The following is a 16,851-nucleotide window of genomic DNA, read 5'->3' on the forward strand; positions in this document are numbered from 1 at the left end:
GAACTACTTGCATTAAAACAATTGTTTTCCTTTAGAAAACTGGGAGGGTCTGAACTGCTGGTTCCTCTCCATCCCTCTTTTTTGTTGTCGAGGGCTCTGTGCTTGGTTGCAGCTGCTCTCCATTGAAGCACTTGGTGCTTTCAGAGGAGTGCAGCAGTGATTTGGAAATGCAGTGCTGTATTTTAATAGCCTGTTAAAATGATCATCAAAATAAAACCGTGCACAATCAATTCACCGCTTCAGTGCTGCCATTCACTTCAACTGGAAAGCAGCCGAAACCAAGCAATTACCTTAAAATCAGTCCACAGTTTGTCTTCCAATCTCCTGCACAAAGAGCAAAAGAATAGCACAGACATGTGCAAAAGTCAAACGTGCTCCTAAGTCTCCCTTATTTAACAATTGTAGGTCCAGGCAATGTTGCAAGCAGCTATAGTTCATCTCACACCACCATATTCTGTCTCCTTTGGGAACTGCAAAATGTACATCAAAGTCCAGCGTCAGCTGCAAAAACAGCACAGTGTATTTTGCAGAGAGAAAACTGTTACTTCAGATGTGTTGTACAAACATGTCCGCCACACAAACAGCATGGACCATAGCTGCTGTTATTGCTTTGTGCGCTAATAGGAAGAACAGGGCTATACGATTCCTCTTTACTAGAATCAGCAAGGAGTAACGTGACCTTCCTAACAGCCTTTAGAATGGCTAAGCTTGTCAGCCAGCCCTAATGACTGAGGGAAAGGAAAGAACTAAGCAGGGCTTGTAGAATTGTTGTTTTTATTAGATAGATTTGCTGCAGTCTAGCTGTTGTTGAAAACACACACAATCGCCATGCTTAAGCAACATCATTGTGTTAGAAACCAACAATGGCAGTTACATTCGGTGCTAAGCCTTCCTCACTAAGGCCTGGTCTACACTACGGGATTAATTCGGATTTAGCAGCGTTAATCCGAATTAACCCTTCACCCGTCCACACTACAGAGCCAGTTAATTCGAATTAAAGGGCCCTTTAAATCGATTTCTGTACTCCACCTCGACGAACGGAGTAGAGCCTAAATCGATTTTGTTAATTCGAATTAGGGTTAGTGTGGACGCACACCACCGAATTACTGTGTTTAAGTTAATGGGGTAGTGTGGCCGCACACCACCGAATTAATGTGGTTAAAAACCGAAATAAGGTGCTTAGTGTGGCCGCGCACAATCGAATTTATACAACCTGTTTCCCAAATTCGAATTATCACAATTCGGATTAATCCTGTAGTGTAGACATACCCCTAGATACTGTATTGCAGCATATCCAGGGGTAATTCTCTGCTCAGTATATATTGGTAACTACTATAAATGCCCATGGGAAATTCTCCTCTCAGGTGTAATTCCTACCCCTCCTCCACACATATTGGGGTTCTAGATGGAGTTCGACCCAGGTGCTTCTGGGGTAGCTGTGCAAGAGACCCTTTAGTAGGGAACATAGCTCTGCAGCAGCGCAGCAGCCTGTAGGGAAGGATTCTTTCCCCCCACTTCCCTGCAGAGAATCTGAGCACACATGCGGAGTATTGGGGGTGAATGCTGACTGCCACTCCCTCAGTAGCACTGCTGAAAATCCAGGGAAACTTCACTGTCTTCAGTAGAATAATGTTGGATTTAAACCTGTGAAACTGAGAACAGAATTTAGCCCTATGCTTTTTGCCTGTAACAACTTATGTTGGTTTAAGAGCAGTGCCCAGGCACAATGGGACAATTTAAGGACACAGCCTTAAATCAGCCTCAATTCCATTGGTTTTTGTTATGTGCTGCACTGCATTCCCCCCTCCCAAGACACAGACGAGGCCCTCACATACCATAGTCACTATTAGGAACACGTCCCACTTAGTTCTGAGTGCAAGTCAAGGTGTTAAGACTGTTCCATAAAGTCCCAGCTACCTGAGACTGCCTCTCCACTCATGTGCTTCTGTCACTTTTGAAATCAGCTGAGATGCTCCTTCTGCCCCTAGATTTGAATATCTGCGGGATGGAGTCAGGGCACTGCAGATGGTGGGCCTTTGGCTCTGGAACTTGCTTCCCATACTATCTGTCCCAGCCTGCCTTCTGGCCTTCTTTTGGCTGAATGCAATATGGGGAACTCTGGGGTTGCATCCTGGTTTCTACATGAGTCAGTAAATTCTATTACATTTGTACATGCACTGAGTGACTCTGATTAGAGCACTATATAGCTAAAAATAAATAAATACAATCGGAGATGTCTCTGACCTTCGGATAACAGGGTTTTAATTAACTCTGGTTCAGATAATCACGTTTTGACCATAATGACACAGGGAAAAGCTCCAAAACTGTCAATAAAGTAATCAAATATTTCCACAACTTTGCATATCCTGGAACAGATACATTCACTGCTCCACTCCTGGATGTGACATAGGGCCAAGATACACCAGCTACCCTAATTGGCATTGCTGGGTGTTGGGAGTTACAGTGAACCTGTTGTGTCAGATTGGCTTCCAAGGTCCACAGCCCTGCTCCTTGGGCCAGATGGTGAGTAGCATGTCAGGCATGCTGGGGATTGTTTCTGCAGCCACTTGACTAATCGTATGCCTCTGGCTTCCCTAAGGTTGCTGAACAGCTAATGACAATCGCTTATGAGAGTGGAGTAAATCTGTTTGATACAGCGGAGGTGTACGCAGCTGGAAAGTAAGTGTATGTGTGGCTCAAGGTGTTGGAGTGTTTTACGAAGCCAAGTTTCACTTTGTTTAACTCCCTATTTATTCACTGCCAACCTAACTCAGCCTTTAAACAAATGCAACCACAGAAGTGTATCAGGTTCTATTTTCAGTTACTCTGGTGTAAATCTGGAGTAACCCTATTGACTTTATATGGAGTTACTGCAGATCGGCACTAGTGTCATTTAAGGTATATTTTGACTCAGATGTAAATGTATATTGGGACGCACTGGAGTAGTGCACTAAGACTTCATAGGAGGATGATCTGCCTTGGATTTCGGGTGTTCCCAGTCTAGTTATGTATTCAAACTCTAAATTAAACATCCTTGCGAACAAGAGCAAATCACCCAACATGGGGCCTTGCTTGTAGAGGTCTGATGTCCTACCACTTTGCCAATGTGAAAGATTGGCTTTAGATACAGGTAAACCCTGACATTACATATTTCCTTTTTATGAAATTGAGTTTGATCCCAAGTGCCTTTGTGCCCCCACCCTCTTAGGAGGTTATTGAACTTCACCCCAGTTTTATCTCACTAGAGGTTTTGGGTGTCCCCCAAGAACTTAGTAACATTGGGGTTTAGCTTTTACCCAGGTGTAGCGGGGTGGTTACCCGCTCTGGCCCTGAAGGGCTTAAAACAGCCAGGAAGAGGGCTGTGGCAGGGGAAAGCTAGGCTGATTGGGGAAGTAGCCACAGCTGGGCCATGCCCCAATCAGGCCCAGCTGGTCCCTATAAAAGGCTGTGAGCCAGAGGCCTAGAAGAAGTCTCTCTCTGTGTTCAGGGAGAGAAGGGCCTGGCTGCAGGGAGCTTAACTGAGTGCCTAGAGTGGAGCACGGCTGGGGAAAGGCCAAGGGAGCTGGGGAGCTCTGGCCTAGGAAAGCCCCAGGCTGCAGGTCTAGGGTAAGGCCAAAGGGGCACTTGAGTTGCAGGAGGCAGCCCACAGGTAGGCAGAGGCAGCAGGTCTGAACCCCTTTGCCTGTGATGAGTGGTTGATACTGCATTCTGCCCCAGTGAACGGGGGCTAAATGGAGACTGGGCAGTAGCCAAGACTGAGGTAAAGTGGGGATAGTGGGTGGGGGTTCCCCTGGGAGGAGGAGACCCAGAACTGTGGGGGTACTGCCAGGGGGCAACACCCCAGACAAAAGGGCACCGGAGTCCAGGGTGGGACATGGGGGCCAGAGGACAGGCAGATCACCGGCTTCCAGAGGGCGCTCTGGAGCTGGAACGAGCTAATTCCCGAGATGACCAGCAAGAGGCGCCGCAGGGGTGAGTCCGCTCCTCTATACCAGGGTAACAAAGTGCCACAAACTCTGTGGAAAATCGGGGCTTTTCTTTCATAGTGCTTCATGTGAAATGTTTTTTCCTCTCCAGTTTGCAGAGTTCACTGGATCCTTTTAAGATCCAGCCATGCCGTACGATACAATGAGCATAGCTCAGGTTTGCAGACTTTGACAAGTCTTTCAGCAAACCTGGCCCAAGCACCTGATTTGGCGATTGGATGTGAAAATTTGGCACTCCCCTCCAGGTGAAACACTCACCATGCTGCTGGGGTGATTTCTGCTCTACTCCACACCCTACCCTTGCTAGGGTGACCAGACAGCAAGTGTGAAAAATCGGGACGGGGTGGAGGGTAATAGGAGCCTATACAAGAAAAAGACCCCAAAATCGGGACTGTCCCTATAAAATTGGGACACCTGGTCACCCTACCCTTGTCCTATAATGACGCCTTAATAAACACCATTTTTCTAAAAAACAAATGCTGCTTATGTGGAACCTCATATTTCCTATGAGAAAGACTGGGACATCTGTGTTCTTCTTCCACCTCTCAGGCAGGCACCTATCCTCTTGCCAGGAATGTAGGGTACTTGGCTGCATTTTTCCCTGTTTCAACTTGAACAGGGAACAGAGAGGACTCCATATGCAGGGCCACCTCCTAAAGAGTGCATTAATCACTTCCGCAAGGCCTACAGCCATGGCCATATTTAAGCTGGGGGGAGAGGGGTGGGACTTTTTGTCCAGTGTCAGTTATATGTAGTTACATCAATGCCATTGTGTTGGCAAAGAAGAAAGTGGTCCCCTGCCAAGAACTTTTAAATCAAGTCCTGATTTTTTAGTGGAAGATAATGGGCCAGACCCTCAGCTGGGTAAATCGTCCTAACTCCATTAATTTCTGTGCCAGTTTACACCAGCTGAGATTCCGGCTCAGTATCCACACTGAGAAAATAAATAGAGAACCTATTTTTGGGGTCCCATTCTGGAAGGAGAGAACTGGATTAGGCTAACAAGTCTAAATGCATTGCTTGTATCTCACACGTAAGCTACTCTGTGCATTTCACTATTGATGTCTGGATAAGAACATCCGGAATAAATGAAAAGTCAGCACACCTCTTAATGATGATTAACAGCACATGATGCTGACAGCATTGAAATCCTTATCCAAAATGTCAGGAAATGGCTTTTATGGAAGGGGGACTAAGGCTCTTAATGCCATGGCTTAATTAAAAGAAGAAAAAGCTTCTATACAAATATTAATCACTCACTTTATTCATTTGGGCTAGACTGTGAGATCACAGCCTGCCTTGGGTAAGGGGCAGTGTGCAGTTCAGCTGCCCTAGCTGCAGACCAGGGGATGGATTGTGACTCTGAAAGTCACACTTCATTACCTGGTCACCCCACTGGCTCTAGGCGGGGAAGTAAAGTGCTGTTGCTCTGCAGATTACCTCCCTCTCCATGCCAGATTAGCTCCCGGGCCATCATTAGAGGAGGTGGAGCCAAGTCTCTGCCCAGGTCCCGCCCTCTCACTGCAGAGGTTGTTCTCTTCCCTGACATCCCACATAGTCTGAGGAAGTGAGTGTTTTATGTCCCCTTACTCCCCTGCATCAGCGCAGTTAAACCGGTGTGACTTTCTTCTACAGACAAGTGCTAAGAGACCGGAAGCAGATACTTTAGCGACAGGGCATTTTCCTGCATTCTCCACTTCAAATAAATCCTCAGTCTGTTCTCTTCCTTTATGGGCTCCCTGATTCTTACAGAAAAACCAGCACTTAAAAGTGCTTTCATCCCCCTGGTTTGTGCTCAGTACATGCTCCCCTTCATTTCGCTCTACATTCAGCTCTGTTTCTTGCATGGACAAAATGACCTTGAACTGACTTTGCATACACACCCAAAATGTCGTGGGCCTGATCCTAGCCTCCATGAAGGCGGCTTTGCACCACTCAGCCTTAAAACTGACTAACTTTAAAAAGAACATAGCCCTACTTGCAGGGTTGTGTTTTGGATGAATATGCCCTGATGCACAATGGGGCTGAAGGAAGAAAACCCTAACATCAACACATGCTTCAAAGGGATACTGGCAATGTAGTCTGTGCTGGCCATTCTCCCATTTATGGGTAACAGGCCAACTTCCCTCCTCCACATCACCCTGTGTAGACCCACTATAGATGTCACTTGAGCAGTACTCACTCAGGCTGATGCACAGTTTCTCTGCTGCATGGGTCATCTGCCAACAGAATGTCATTTCTGCAGCATTTGGGCCACATAGGCCCGTGCAAGACAATTAAGGATTTGGCTTATAGTTTTCTGCAATGTATTTGGTAGACAGTCTATAGCTAAATTGAAACTGCGGTGTGTTTCTGTCCAATCACTGTCTGACTCTGTGCTGAGATTTGGAGAGGGGAGACATGCCACAATTAAAAACAAATCAGTTGACTCACAGTTGACTTTACAAGTGTGACATTTACATTGATTCTGTTTAGCACAGACACTGAATTGTTAAATTACACTCTCTGCCTCATAAAGACAGTGCAAAAAAGGCACATTCAGGTCAGCAAGGACATGGGGCAATAAGCCATTTGCCAATGTGTCAAGTAGAAAAAAATAAAGGTTGAATGTGAGCAGATTTTTTTTATGTAACGTATCAGTGCGTATGGCAGAGAGTTCCGATGAATAATGGGTTTCATGATTTACTTTATGTTCAGTGCATTCTTGTCTTTAAAGTATTTTATACTCAAGTGCATTTTTTTTCCTCCCCAGGGCTGAGGTGATTCTGGGAAGCATAATCAAAAAGAAGGGCTGGAGGTACTGTATAGATTTTTAGAGCCTGCCTGACAATTACTGCAATTGAAGTCAATGGCAAAACTCCCTTTTGGTTCAGTGGTAGAAGATCAGGCCCACAGAACATATCTGAATTCTTTTGTTTTAAAAAATAGTAGCTTTTTTAACATGTGCTGGACCCGGCAGCTGGTTGGAAAAGTTGGCATAAAAGTCATAGGCAGAGCTGGTAGCACTTCCTATTACTAAGATTGCCCAATGCTTCCCATTATGAACCCCTGTTTTCAGTTGTTGTTTATAATTTTGCCAAACGTTGTTTGAGCTTAACGTTTCCATACCAGGTGTCTGCCTTGGTCTGAAATTTTTTTGGAAAGATTCAGCCATTTTTTGAGAACGAGGTTGGGGAAAAAATATGTTGTTTTACTGTTAGGAAAAGTTAGAAAATACCAGAATTCAGGTTTTCTATGCAACCATAGTTCAGTTCCCTTGGGTGTTACATTATGATACAGTCTTTAATTAGATCATCATCACACTGTTTTTTTCCATAGGACCCCTGCCTCCTTCAGTGCACAGTATGGACCTGGGGATCAATCAGGTTGCAGTGAAGGAGACTCTTGTCTGTAGATCCCCAGCCTCATTTGTTCTATAATAATAATAATTAATATATGGAGATATCCTATCTCTTAGAACTGGAAGGGACCCCGAAAGGTCATCGAGTCCAGCCATCTGCCTTCACTAGCAGGACCAAGTACTGATTTTGCCTCAGATCCCTAAGTGGCCCACTCAAGGATTGAACTCACAACCCTGGGTTTAGCAGGCCAAACCACTGAGCTATCCCACCTCCCCTTCTAGAAGCTGGAATGTGTAGTGAATGAGGCAGGGGATTGCAGGAAGAGAAAGGATGGTCTCATGGTTAAGGCAGTTAAATGCTGCTCTGGAAAACTGTGTTTTATCCCTGCCTCTTTGACAGAGTTTCTATGTGATGCTGGGCAAGTCACTTAAACCAAACTTTTCATAGGTGGTCTCTAATTGCGTGTTCCTCATTTTCTGGGTGCCTGGCTTGAGACTGCTTGACTTTGCAATCTTAGCAATGTTTTTTTTTCATATAATGTTATATATAAAGAGTTAGAAAGCATGATGGGATTTCTTTTTGGATACCTCATATGAGATTAGACCTAATTTAAATGATTCATTCCTGTGTGTACACTAGCATATGTTTGTGTAGTTTAAGTGGCATTTACATAATCTTTAAAGATCTCCACAATCTGTCCAGTTCATCTCTCCACTAAGGAATTATCCCAATGGCATTCCATTTTTCAACACATCAGATATAAGTATCCTTTAGTGGGATGATTATTCAATAGAGACTCAGTGTGCTGCAGCACAAAGTGCAAAGTACAGATAAAAAATCCTGTCGCTGCTCTATATCATGAATATATCTCCAGGATCTATGCAGCATTTTAAGAGTGAATACAAATTATTTTAATTTTAGAGTATCTTAAACAAAAATGGGGAAATTTTCTAAAAGGATGCCTTAGCCCACACACTGCTACATGTTTTTGCCCCTTTGAATATATTCAATGTAGGCACCCGGGACAGATTTTTAAAGGTATTTAGGTGCCTAACTCCCAAGGGAGTTACAAATCTGTCCCCTAGGGATAAGGGCAGAACCTGTTCTTTTTTAAGTCAGTGGCAGAAAACTCATTGACTTTATCAGGAGCAAACCCCTGTTCTTGAAAACTTGCCCCCAAAATGTTCAGGCTTGTAAATGTAGTGGAACTGTTTTGTTCAACTGTACATTCTGTGTGTGCATATTTAATGGCATTCACTGTCAGCAAGTGTGTCTAATACTTGCTGTATTATTTTCTTAAGTTTCTTCATTTTAAACTGAAACATATTTTGTTCAATCTTCCTTGCTGCGGTCCTGCAGCTGATTGAAGTCTCAACAAAATACTGGGCCCTGTTCAATGTTCATTTAAATCATTGGCAGCCTTTCTATTGACTAATAGCCATCGGGTCAGGCCCTTGGAGAGGGGTTGACAAAGATTCTGTAGTATACAGCAAAGTATTTTCCAGCCAATAGATCTTTGTTTTAGTAATACATTGGAATTTATAGACAAACCTAGCAAATGGATCATTCTTTTGGTTTTAATATCTCAAGGTCACTGTATAACAATATTCATACTGCTTCTCATTGAAGTAGTTTCATAACAGTAATTTACATCAGATGCTTTTGGTGACATTTTCTACACTTTTCTCTTGACACAGCAGCATTATTGAAATTGCCAGAATAGTTTGATGTTTATCATTAATCAGTGTGGGTTCTAAGTGCTTAGCAGCAGCTACAGCAGAGCATGTGATTTCATAAATCCCTTATCTGTGAGCTCTAGAATTGAGCCTTTAAAACCATGACTAATATGTTTTGTTTTTCTGGAAGAGTTAAATGCTGAACTGAGCAGCTCTGATTTTCCTCTCGCTACCATCACTTTCACACTAGTTAACTCCATTGATTTCAATGGAGTTGCAGCTGATTTACACAGTTGTGAGAGGAGAACTGGCCCCTAAATCTGCAAGAAAATACTAACTTTGCTTATACTTCAGAGTACAGAAGCTACTTTCCTTATTTATTTTAGGGTCCACATTTTGTTCATCAGACAATGAAAGTTGGATGATCTACACTTGGACTGGTATAAAAAAGTGTATAGTTATTCACCAGAAGCAATCAGAACATAGAGCCATAGTTATGCATTGTCCTGCAGGCCAAAGTTAAGAACCTTGAATTGAGGGACTCCTTTAAAGACAAACCTTATGACTGCTTTAGCTGTAAATAAAAAGAAATTGCCACTTTGGGAGTGGTACAACATCTAAAGAGGGTGGTTTTTTTTGCTTTGATTTCTACTCCATATGTCTGTTAAAAACAAAATTGCAACATGCTTTTTCTTTTTTATGTATAGGAGGTCCAGTCTGGTCATAACAACAAAACTCTACTGGGGTGGAAAGTAAGTTTTATAATTGTATGGTTATAGATAATAGTTTGATTCTGCATGTCTTTATCCCTTTAAGGCAACCAAGTTATATACAGGTTAGTGAAATCGTGGGGCTAATTTGTGCTCATTTGAAGAAGACTTTTAAAGAAGTCAGTGCTCAACAAAGATATTGACCTGGCATTAGGCCCTAGCAAATGGCACCAAAAGGAATAACCCAGCTGCAATCTTTTGATGCAAGATAATTCATTTAGATTGTTCAAGTGCAGTCTCTTAAACTCCCATTTCCAAAACATGGATGAAATCAGAAGGAGCGCAACCAGCATGATACTCCACAGGAGAAAAGCCGCCCAATCCTGCCAACATGATAGCATTTTATTTAACACATTGTTAAAAATATCTGCCTGACCTGTGGGTTTGAGTTAAGCTCACTCCCTGCAGCGAGCTCAGATAAAAAAGGCCATCTTGTTTGAGATAAAAATGGGCCATTTCTCTCTTCGTGTTGAGCTAAAGGAAAGAGAGTTTGCCCTCTGTTGTGGGCTTGAAGCACAAATTTTACTGGCTGAATTTACTTCTGATGTGTTGCCAGTGTTTGAACTATTGGTTAAATTATTTAAAGAGATTTAACGGGTTTTGCTTTTCAAACTCTGTACAATTTTTCTGTCTGTCTGCCTTTCTTCCAATTTGATCTGCACAGTGTATTTTGAAACGCACTGAAATCAAAGGCTACCAGAATGTCTCAGAAAAAATGTAAAGTTTACTCCTTATCATAATTCATAAAAAAACTGCAACGTGTTGAACTGGGAGTTTTTCTTTGGACATGTTGTATAAAAGAATAAAATGATTTTGTCATTTCACTGAAGTTATTTACCATAAATTCTGAAGCCGTAGAGATGGGATATAGGTTTTGGGTTCTCCGGCAGACTCTGGATATAAATAAGAGAATGCTATGCATTTGTGTACTGTAGATTTATAGTAATGGTCTTGTTTCACTTTATTGTGTCATTGCTTTGCTTCAGACTCAAAATATGGTTAATATGTTGCAAACACATACAAAATTAAACAGTCTGCAAGAAAGATTATAAAATGTTATATTGCCTCTAAATCTAGTTTAGATTTGAAATATGGGCCACATAAAATGTATGTAATTTCTTGTAGTTTTTCCTTAGAAGTGGGATGTCTACAAAATATACAATACATGATGAGACTGTCATCGTTTAATAATTCTGATCCTGATCCTGCAGTCCTTACTCAAGCAAAATTCCTATTGACTCGTCAAGTGGAGTTTTGTCTGAATAAGGACTGCAGCATCTCTGAAAGCCCAAATTAATTACTTTGTTGTAGTTCATAAAACTGACAGTATCCCTACATTTGAGGGAAAAGCATTAATTCTATTTTATATCCTTTTGGAATAGTTGTCAAAAGGTGGTGTGAACAAGAAAGTTTCAATAAGGTTGTTCTGAGGAGACCAGTTAGGACAGGGGATTAGATCAAATCCTAGTCCATCAAATTTAATTGAAGCTTGTATTGGGTTTTGCTTCATCTTCCAATGAAACTTAATCACTGCATGCTCCCGCTTCTAAAAGAATGACAACTTGCATGTCAGGTTGTACATTACTATAGAAAGGATGAACGTTACTGGGTATTATTAATATGAATGTTGTTGCTTCTGGATGCTATTGTCTCTGGAATTTGGTTGTTTCTTCTCCAGTGAAGGGTAGCTCTGTTATTTGAGTTCTAATTTTCTCATTTCTCAAACATTTAAAGCTTGTTCTGACTGGAATATAAAATTAGCAAATCTAAGAACATCAGTTCTTTAGGAGTGTTATAATAATAATAACACCCACACTAATAGTAGCTTTACCTTTGCAGAGCTGAAACAGAAAGGGGACTTTCAAGAAAACACATCATTGAAGGTATGTGCTGTAAATGTGCCTTATCAATGCCAAGAATCTATCTGGCTTAAGGAGCATCTTGAATAAGGAAAAAAAACAACAATGCGGAGATGAAGGAAGAAGGGGACATGCATCAGGGCCCTAGTTGTGCCCTGGGTGATCGTTCCTTCCCAACACAGATGTAATGAGGTTGAGTAGTGCCCATATAAGAGAAATTAAAACTACTCATTATTCCTCAAAAAAAAGTTTTTAATGACCTCCGGCTGTAAAGGCAACACAGACAAAATAAGAAAAGAAAGATTAAAGACCAGCCCTGAATAAGGATTAATATAAATGGCAAATTATACTGAAGATAAGCACAAATACATATAAAGTTATTCATTAGCTACTTACTACTAGTCTTAACACTATAGTATCAATACAACTTGAGATCAATTCAGCTTGAGCAACCAGACTTCTTTACTCCATAATCTTACCCTGCATTCGTCCGAAAATACGTTACCCTTCAGTCGGCCGTTTTCCACACTGGCCAGGTACAGACAGTCGAAAAGTACATGTCCCTTCGGTTCAGAGGGTGTGGGTCAGGTTTCCCTTATGACCGAAACACACACCTTTAGTCCTGTGCCTTCATACTTTTTATCTTATCTGTCAGCCGTGTTTTAAAACAGACCATCCAATCAGGGTGGGCCAAATTTTTAGTGTGGTTAGCGTGGTTGCTTCAATTTTATAAGTTATACGCCCGCGCATCTCCATGTAGCCAATTCCCTCAAATGTGGTAAATGTGGATTTTATAAATTATGCACGGGTGAATAGATTATCTCAATACATAATGAGTCAGCCTAAAGTGTTATCTGGTTGCAGTGCATCCTGACCACAAGTTTGTTTAATTCTGCAAGGCTTGCTTTCTGGAGCTGCCGGAAGTTTGAGGCCTAATCTTGACAATACTTTTATTCATTTAATCTTGACAATACTTTTGTTCATATTAATCACAACAAAGATGAGATTCACTCCACTTGCATGAAGCCCAGGTATTCGGACTCAGTGCAGATGGAGTGTGAGGATGAAGAGAGGTGAAATTCATGTCACAACCTGGGCCAGTGTGCAGAGCTGCTTCTCCAAACTGTGGGTTGGAAAACAGCCATAGTCCCTCCATGGTAGTTTTGGGCATTGGAACATAAAAATGGATCCACAGCCCCTCCCCTGTGCTGGCCTCCCCCAAATTGATCTTCCACGCCGGTTCCATTTTCTTGATGTGGAGATCAGTTTGTGGCAAGCTGGGGCTGCTCAGGCACCCCACTGCAGCTGATCAGACAGCCAACCTCTTGTGCAGTCCCAGTTCGGAGGCCTAAGTGGAGCAGAGGGCCTCATGCTGGATCTCTGCACAAGGGGTGAAGAAATGCAATGCATACAAGAAACTTCAAATACTTTACATCTACATCATCTGCTTTTTAATCATTGACTTGTTAAACAAATCCATTCAGCAATCTGTGACACATATTATTGGATACAGTTTTTTCAGGGATATTGCTCACCTAAACTCCTCATTAATTACACCCTATCTCCCAGTATTGCTTGCCTTGGGCAGATGGCTGGAGGTTTAAAACATTGTTCTTGAGAATATGCCCGATCCTATTCTTTATAAAATGAATAGGAGTTCAATGGGATCAGCCCCAATATTTGCACTTGTGAAGTCTGACTGAATTTTAAATGATCCTGTTGTCGCCTCTTGTTGGCTGTTTACTGGCTGGGGATTTTGATCATGCTAGATAAATCTCCTTTCACCTGATCTGTTCAATAAAATGTCAAAAATGACTGGATATGGCAAAAATGGCTGGGAAGAATCTGTGTTGTACAGACGTCTTTACTGAAAGAAGAGAAGCATAAAGGAGAGAGGGAGAACTTGAGAAGGGCAGGACCTGAGCGCACAAACCGAAACAAAGAACTCCTCTTGGTTTTGTGTATTTGAAAAAGTTTAAAATCTGTGGGCAAGATCCCGGTTGGTGAATGTTACTCCATTGAAGTCTCCGGAGCTTTGATGATTTACACCAGCTGAGGATCTGACCCATAATCTCTTGAAATCTTTCTTTTATTCTCCATTGTTCTTATCATTTGTTCCATTTCTCATTTGTGTATTCTTCCCATTTCTCCTCTGTATGTGGTACTTCACCTCCTTCTGAATGCCTCTGTTCTCTTTTGCTCTTCTCCCGCTCAGTCTAAATGCGGGGGCAGCTCTTTCCTCCCTTCCAGCCTGTATAAGAGGGTTTCATACCACTAGCAGCACAGCACCAAGCTGAGCTATGATTAATCAGGAGGGGCAAGCAGTCCCTGGCGTATACCCTGGGAAACCCCCAGCAAACCCAGTCCAGCCAGTTGCCACCCCTATCACCTTTTGAGTCTCTCTGGATGATGGGTGACCTAAGGGGGTGAGGCCAACAGCTGATCTGAAAATATTTAATATTGATTTTGTATGTAATGTACCTATAGAACACAGAAGAAAATCCCAGACTCAGTTCTATCGTATTAAGTGTGAGCAGTCTCAGCTGCAAACTTCCTATAGGGAGAATGCAGCTTCTTGGAAAGGTCTATGATTTCATCCAAAATTGACATCTTAAAAGCATTCTTGAAGCAATATTGGAAGCCCTTTTTATTTAAAACCCTGAGTACAGATCATAAAAGGAAAATGAATATGTTAGTAAAAAGAGAAAATCGAGGAAGGGAGTGATTGAGTTAATACCAATAGTTCAATAGGATGCAAGTCATGGAGAGGAGGAGGTGATAACATTGCTCTGAGTCACCTGAAAGAAGAATGTTGGAGGGGCATGCAAAAAAGGAGCTGAAACATGAAATAGACCAAATGGGTTTGGTCTGTTTATGGGACTGAAGTGTGAGAGTAGACGAGAAGGCCCGTAGAAGCCAAAAGTTTAAAACCAGCTTCTAACTTTTAATGCCCAAAATTATGTGGCCAGGTTTTTGGCTTGCATGCCTCATCCCTTGAATACGTGCACATGTCTGGACAGTGCCTTGCACAATGGGCAACCCAGTTGGCTTCTCTGTGCTCCTGCAATATACATGTTTAATAATAATAATACATATCTGTATGTAGAAAATTGAGTTTGGATAAATACTTGGGCAATACACAATTATGGGTGCTGAGGCTGGTTGAAGTTTCTGCAGATTTGTCTCTTGAGATCTTCATATAGTGTACCAAAATATTAAGGATCAGATTGTGCCAGACAAACTCAGCCCCATGTTAAGCTCCGTGAGCCTTCTTGCCACTCCGGGGAGAGTGTGTGGGAGGATAGTGCTTCAAGAGGTGCATTTTTGTTATAGAGTTTGATACGGAAATTAAGCAAGGACAATACAGAAGAGCTTGGCTGCTTAACAGTACATGCCAAAAACTGCTGATTATATTTTAGCACCCAGCACATGGTGTCCTTGTGCTTTAGAGTAAGCAGATTAGGTGTATAACATACAATTTCATAGCAGTGTAAAGAATATGCAATACAAATTCCATTCACAAGAGAAAGCAGAAGCAGGTCAAATAGCTAGGAGAGATGGGTAGACTGAAATCCCTCTGGCTAGTTCCTGACCACAGAGGTACAGTGCAATGTGTACACTTCCCCTGCATGTGGAGGCACTCCCCGTGGAGGCTGGTCCCTCACCTCTGCAAGTTATTGCAAGGAATGCAATACAGCCAGGGCCCCACAATTCTGTACTTCCCAGAGCACAGAGCTGCTATTGTGTTTGGTGCCATCATGAAGGGGAGGGAACTTACGGGAAGGAAAGCTCCTTCTACATTACAGCAAGAAAGAATCTGCCCCTATAGCTGTGTTCATACACTACACAAAGGGATTTCAAGCCACCATTTCTTGTGGCTATTTGACCTGCTTCTGTCTTCTGTTCTGAAAGGAATTTGTATGATATGTTCTGCTTCAAAATTATGTGCTATATGTCAGCCTGCTTATTCTAAAGCTAAGAATTCCATGCATTATGTGCTAAAATAAAATCTTGCAGATTCCCACAGAGAAATGTTTGGTGTGCATAATTACACAACCAAGCTCTTTGCTAAGTGATACTGTCCCTGTTAAATTTCAATATCAAATTCCATATGAAAAATATGCCACTTGAGTAGATTTTATTTTGCAGTAATTGAAATTTACAAGCATGGTGAAAAATGAAATACTTTTTATTGAGTTGTGAATCTTGAAGATGATTAGTCTTGCCTCTGACATATGAGATAAAACCTAATTGTGTCCGGTGGCTATTGCAAAAGCTGTTAAAATGTATGCCCCGTTCTTCTAGGTGTATTCACATTTGATCCAAAACATTGCTAGTGTTAAAAATAAAGCAAGTTAGAAAAAGAAATGTTCAGACCTATAACTATTAATTATGCATAGTAATAATATACTATGCTATAGAGATGGGCTCAAGCCTCATTGCTGATCAATTAGAGACCATGCTTGTTTAAAGTTGCGCAATGCTCCCTTATCATGTTGTTTGGCAGCCGCCTGCTTTGTCCACTGCTTGCAGGAAGAGCAGCCCGTTGGAGCTAGTAGTGGGGGCTTGGATGGACTGGCAGCCCCCCATCAACTCCCCACTCCCCTAAGTTCCCTGCGCAGCAGCAGCCCAGCAGGCTATCAATTGCTTAGCAGTTCAGCTGTCCCTCCCCCCACTGCCATGTGCTGCTCCTGCCCTCTGCCTTGGAGCTGCTCCCGGGAGCTTCCTGCTTGCTGTGCGGGGCGGGGTGCTAATGTCAGGGTATCCCCTTCCCCACGTCCTGCCCCCCATCTCCACGGGGGGGGGGGGGGGGGGGACACGACAGGGCTCAGGATGGAGGGAGCTTACTGGCAGCAGCTGCTGTCTCAACTTGCTGATCTACTTAAAAAGGCAATGTACTTAGTGTGGGGTCAGCGTACTTAAAGGGGCAATGCACATCTCTCTCTCCCTCTCTCACACACACAGTGTGTCTCTGTCTCTCTCTGCCATGCTGTCTCCCCTCCCTCCATTCATGCTGCCTTGTAGACTGTGAAGCTATATCAACAACAATGTGTTAACCCTTGAGGGCTCAGCCGAGTGCTAGTTCATTATTTAGCAGTAAGGCATTCCCTGGGAAAATATCCCACCCTCTGACTCCACCATCTCAACCAAGCTTCACAATTATCATTGCTGTGTACAGTATTAAATTGTTTGTTTAAAACTTATACTGTGTATATGTG

At 42.5% G+C, this 16,851-nt stretch overlaps 1 protein-coding gene across 4 annotated transcripts in view; it reads left to right on the plus strand.

The window, feature by feature from the left end:
* Positions 1 to 16,851, plus strand: part of KCNAB1 (potassium voltage-gated channel subfamily A member regulatory beta subunit 1) — a 239,582-nt gene that overhangs the window by 185,295 nt on the left and 37,436 nt on the right. For all 4 annotated transcript variants that reach the window (XM_029911140.1, XM_029911141.1, XM_029911142.1 and 1 more), the window contains exons 4-7: positions 2,600 to 2,679; positions 6,739 to 6,783; positions 9,711 to 9,755; positions 11,613 to 11,656. In XM_029911140.1, the coding sequence (XP_029767000.1) occupies positions 2,600 to 2,679; positions 6,739 to 6,783; positions 9,711 to 9,755; positions 11,613 to 11,656 (214 nt within the window). The remainder of the gene's footprint in view (positions 1 to 2,599; positions 2,680 to 6,738; positions 6,784 to 9,710; positions 9,756 to 11,612; positions 11,657 to 16,851) is intronic.

This window comes from Terrapene carolina, unplaced genomic scaffold (assembly GCF_002925995.2).
Source record: "Terrapene carolina triunguis isolate 2854851 unplaced genomic scaffold, T_m_triunguis-2.0 Scaffold88, whole genome shotgun sequence".
Classification (NCBI taxonomy): domain Eukaryota; kingdom Metazoa; phylum Chordata; order Testudines; family Emydidae; genus Terrapene; species Terrapene triunguis.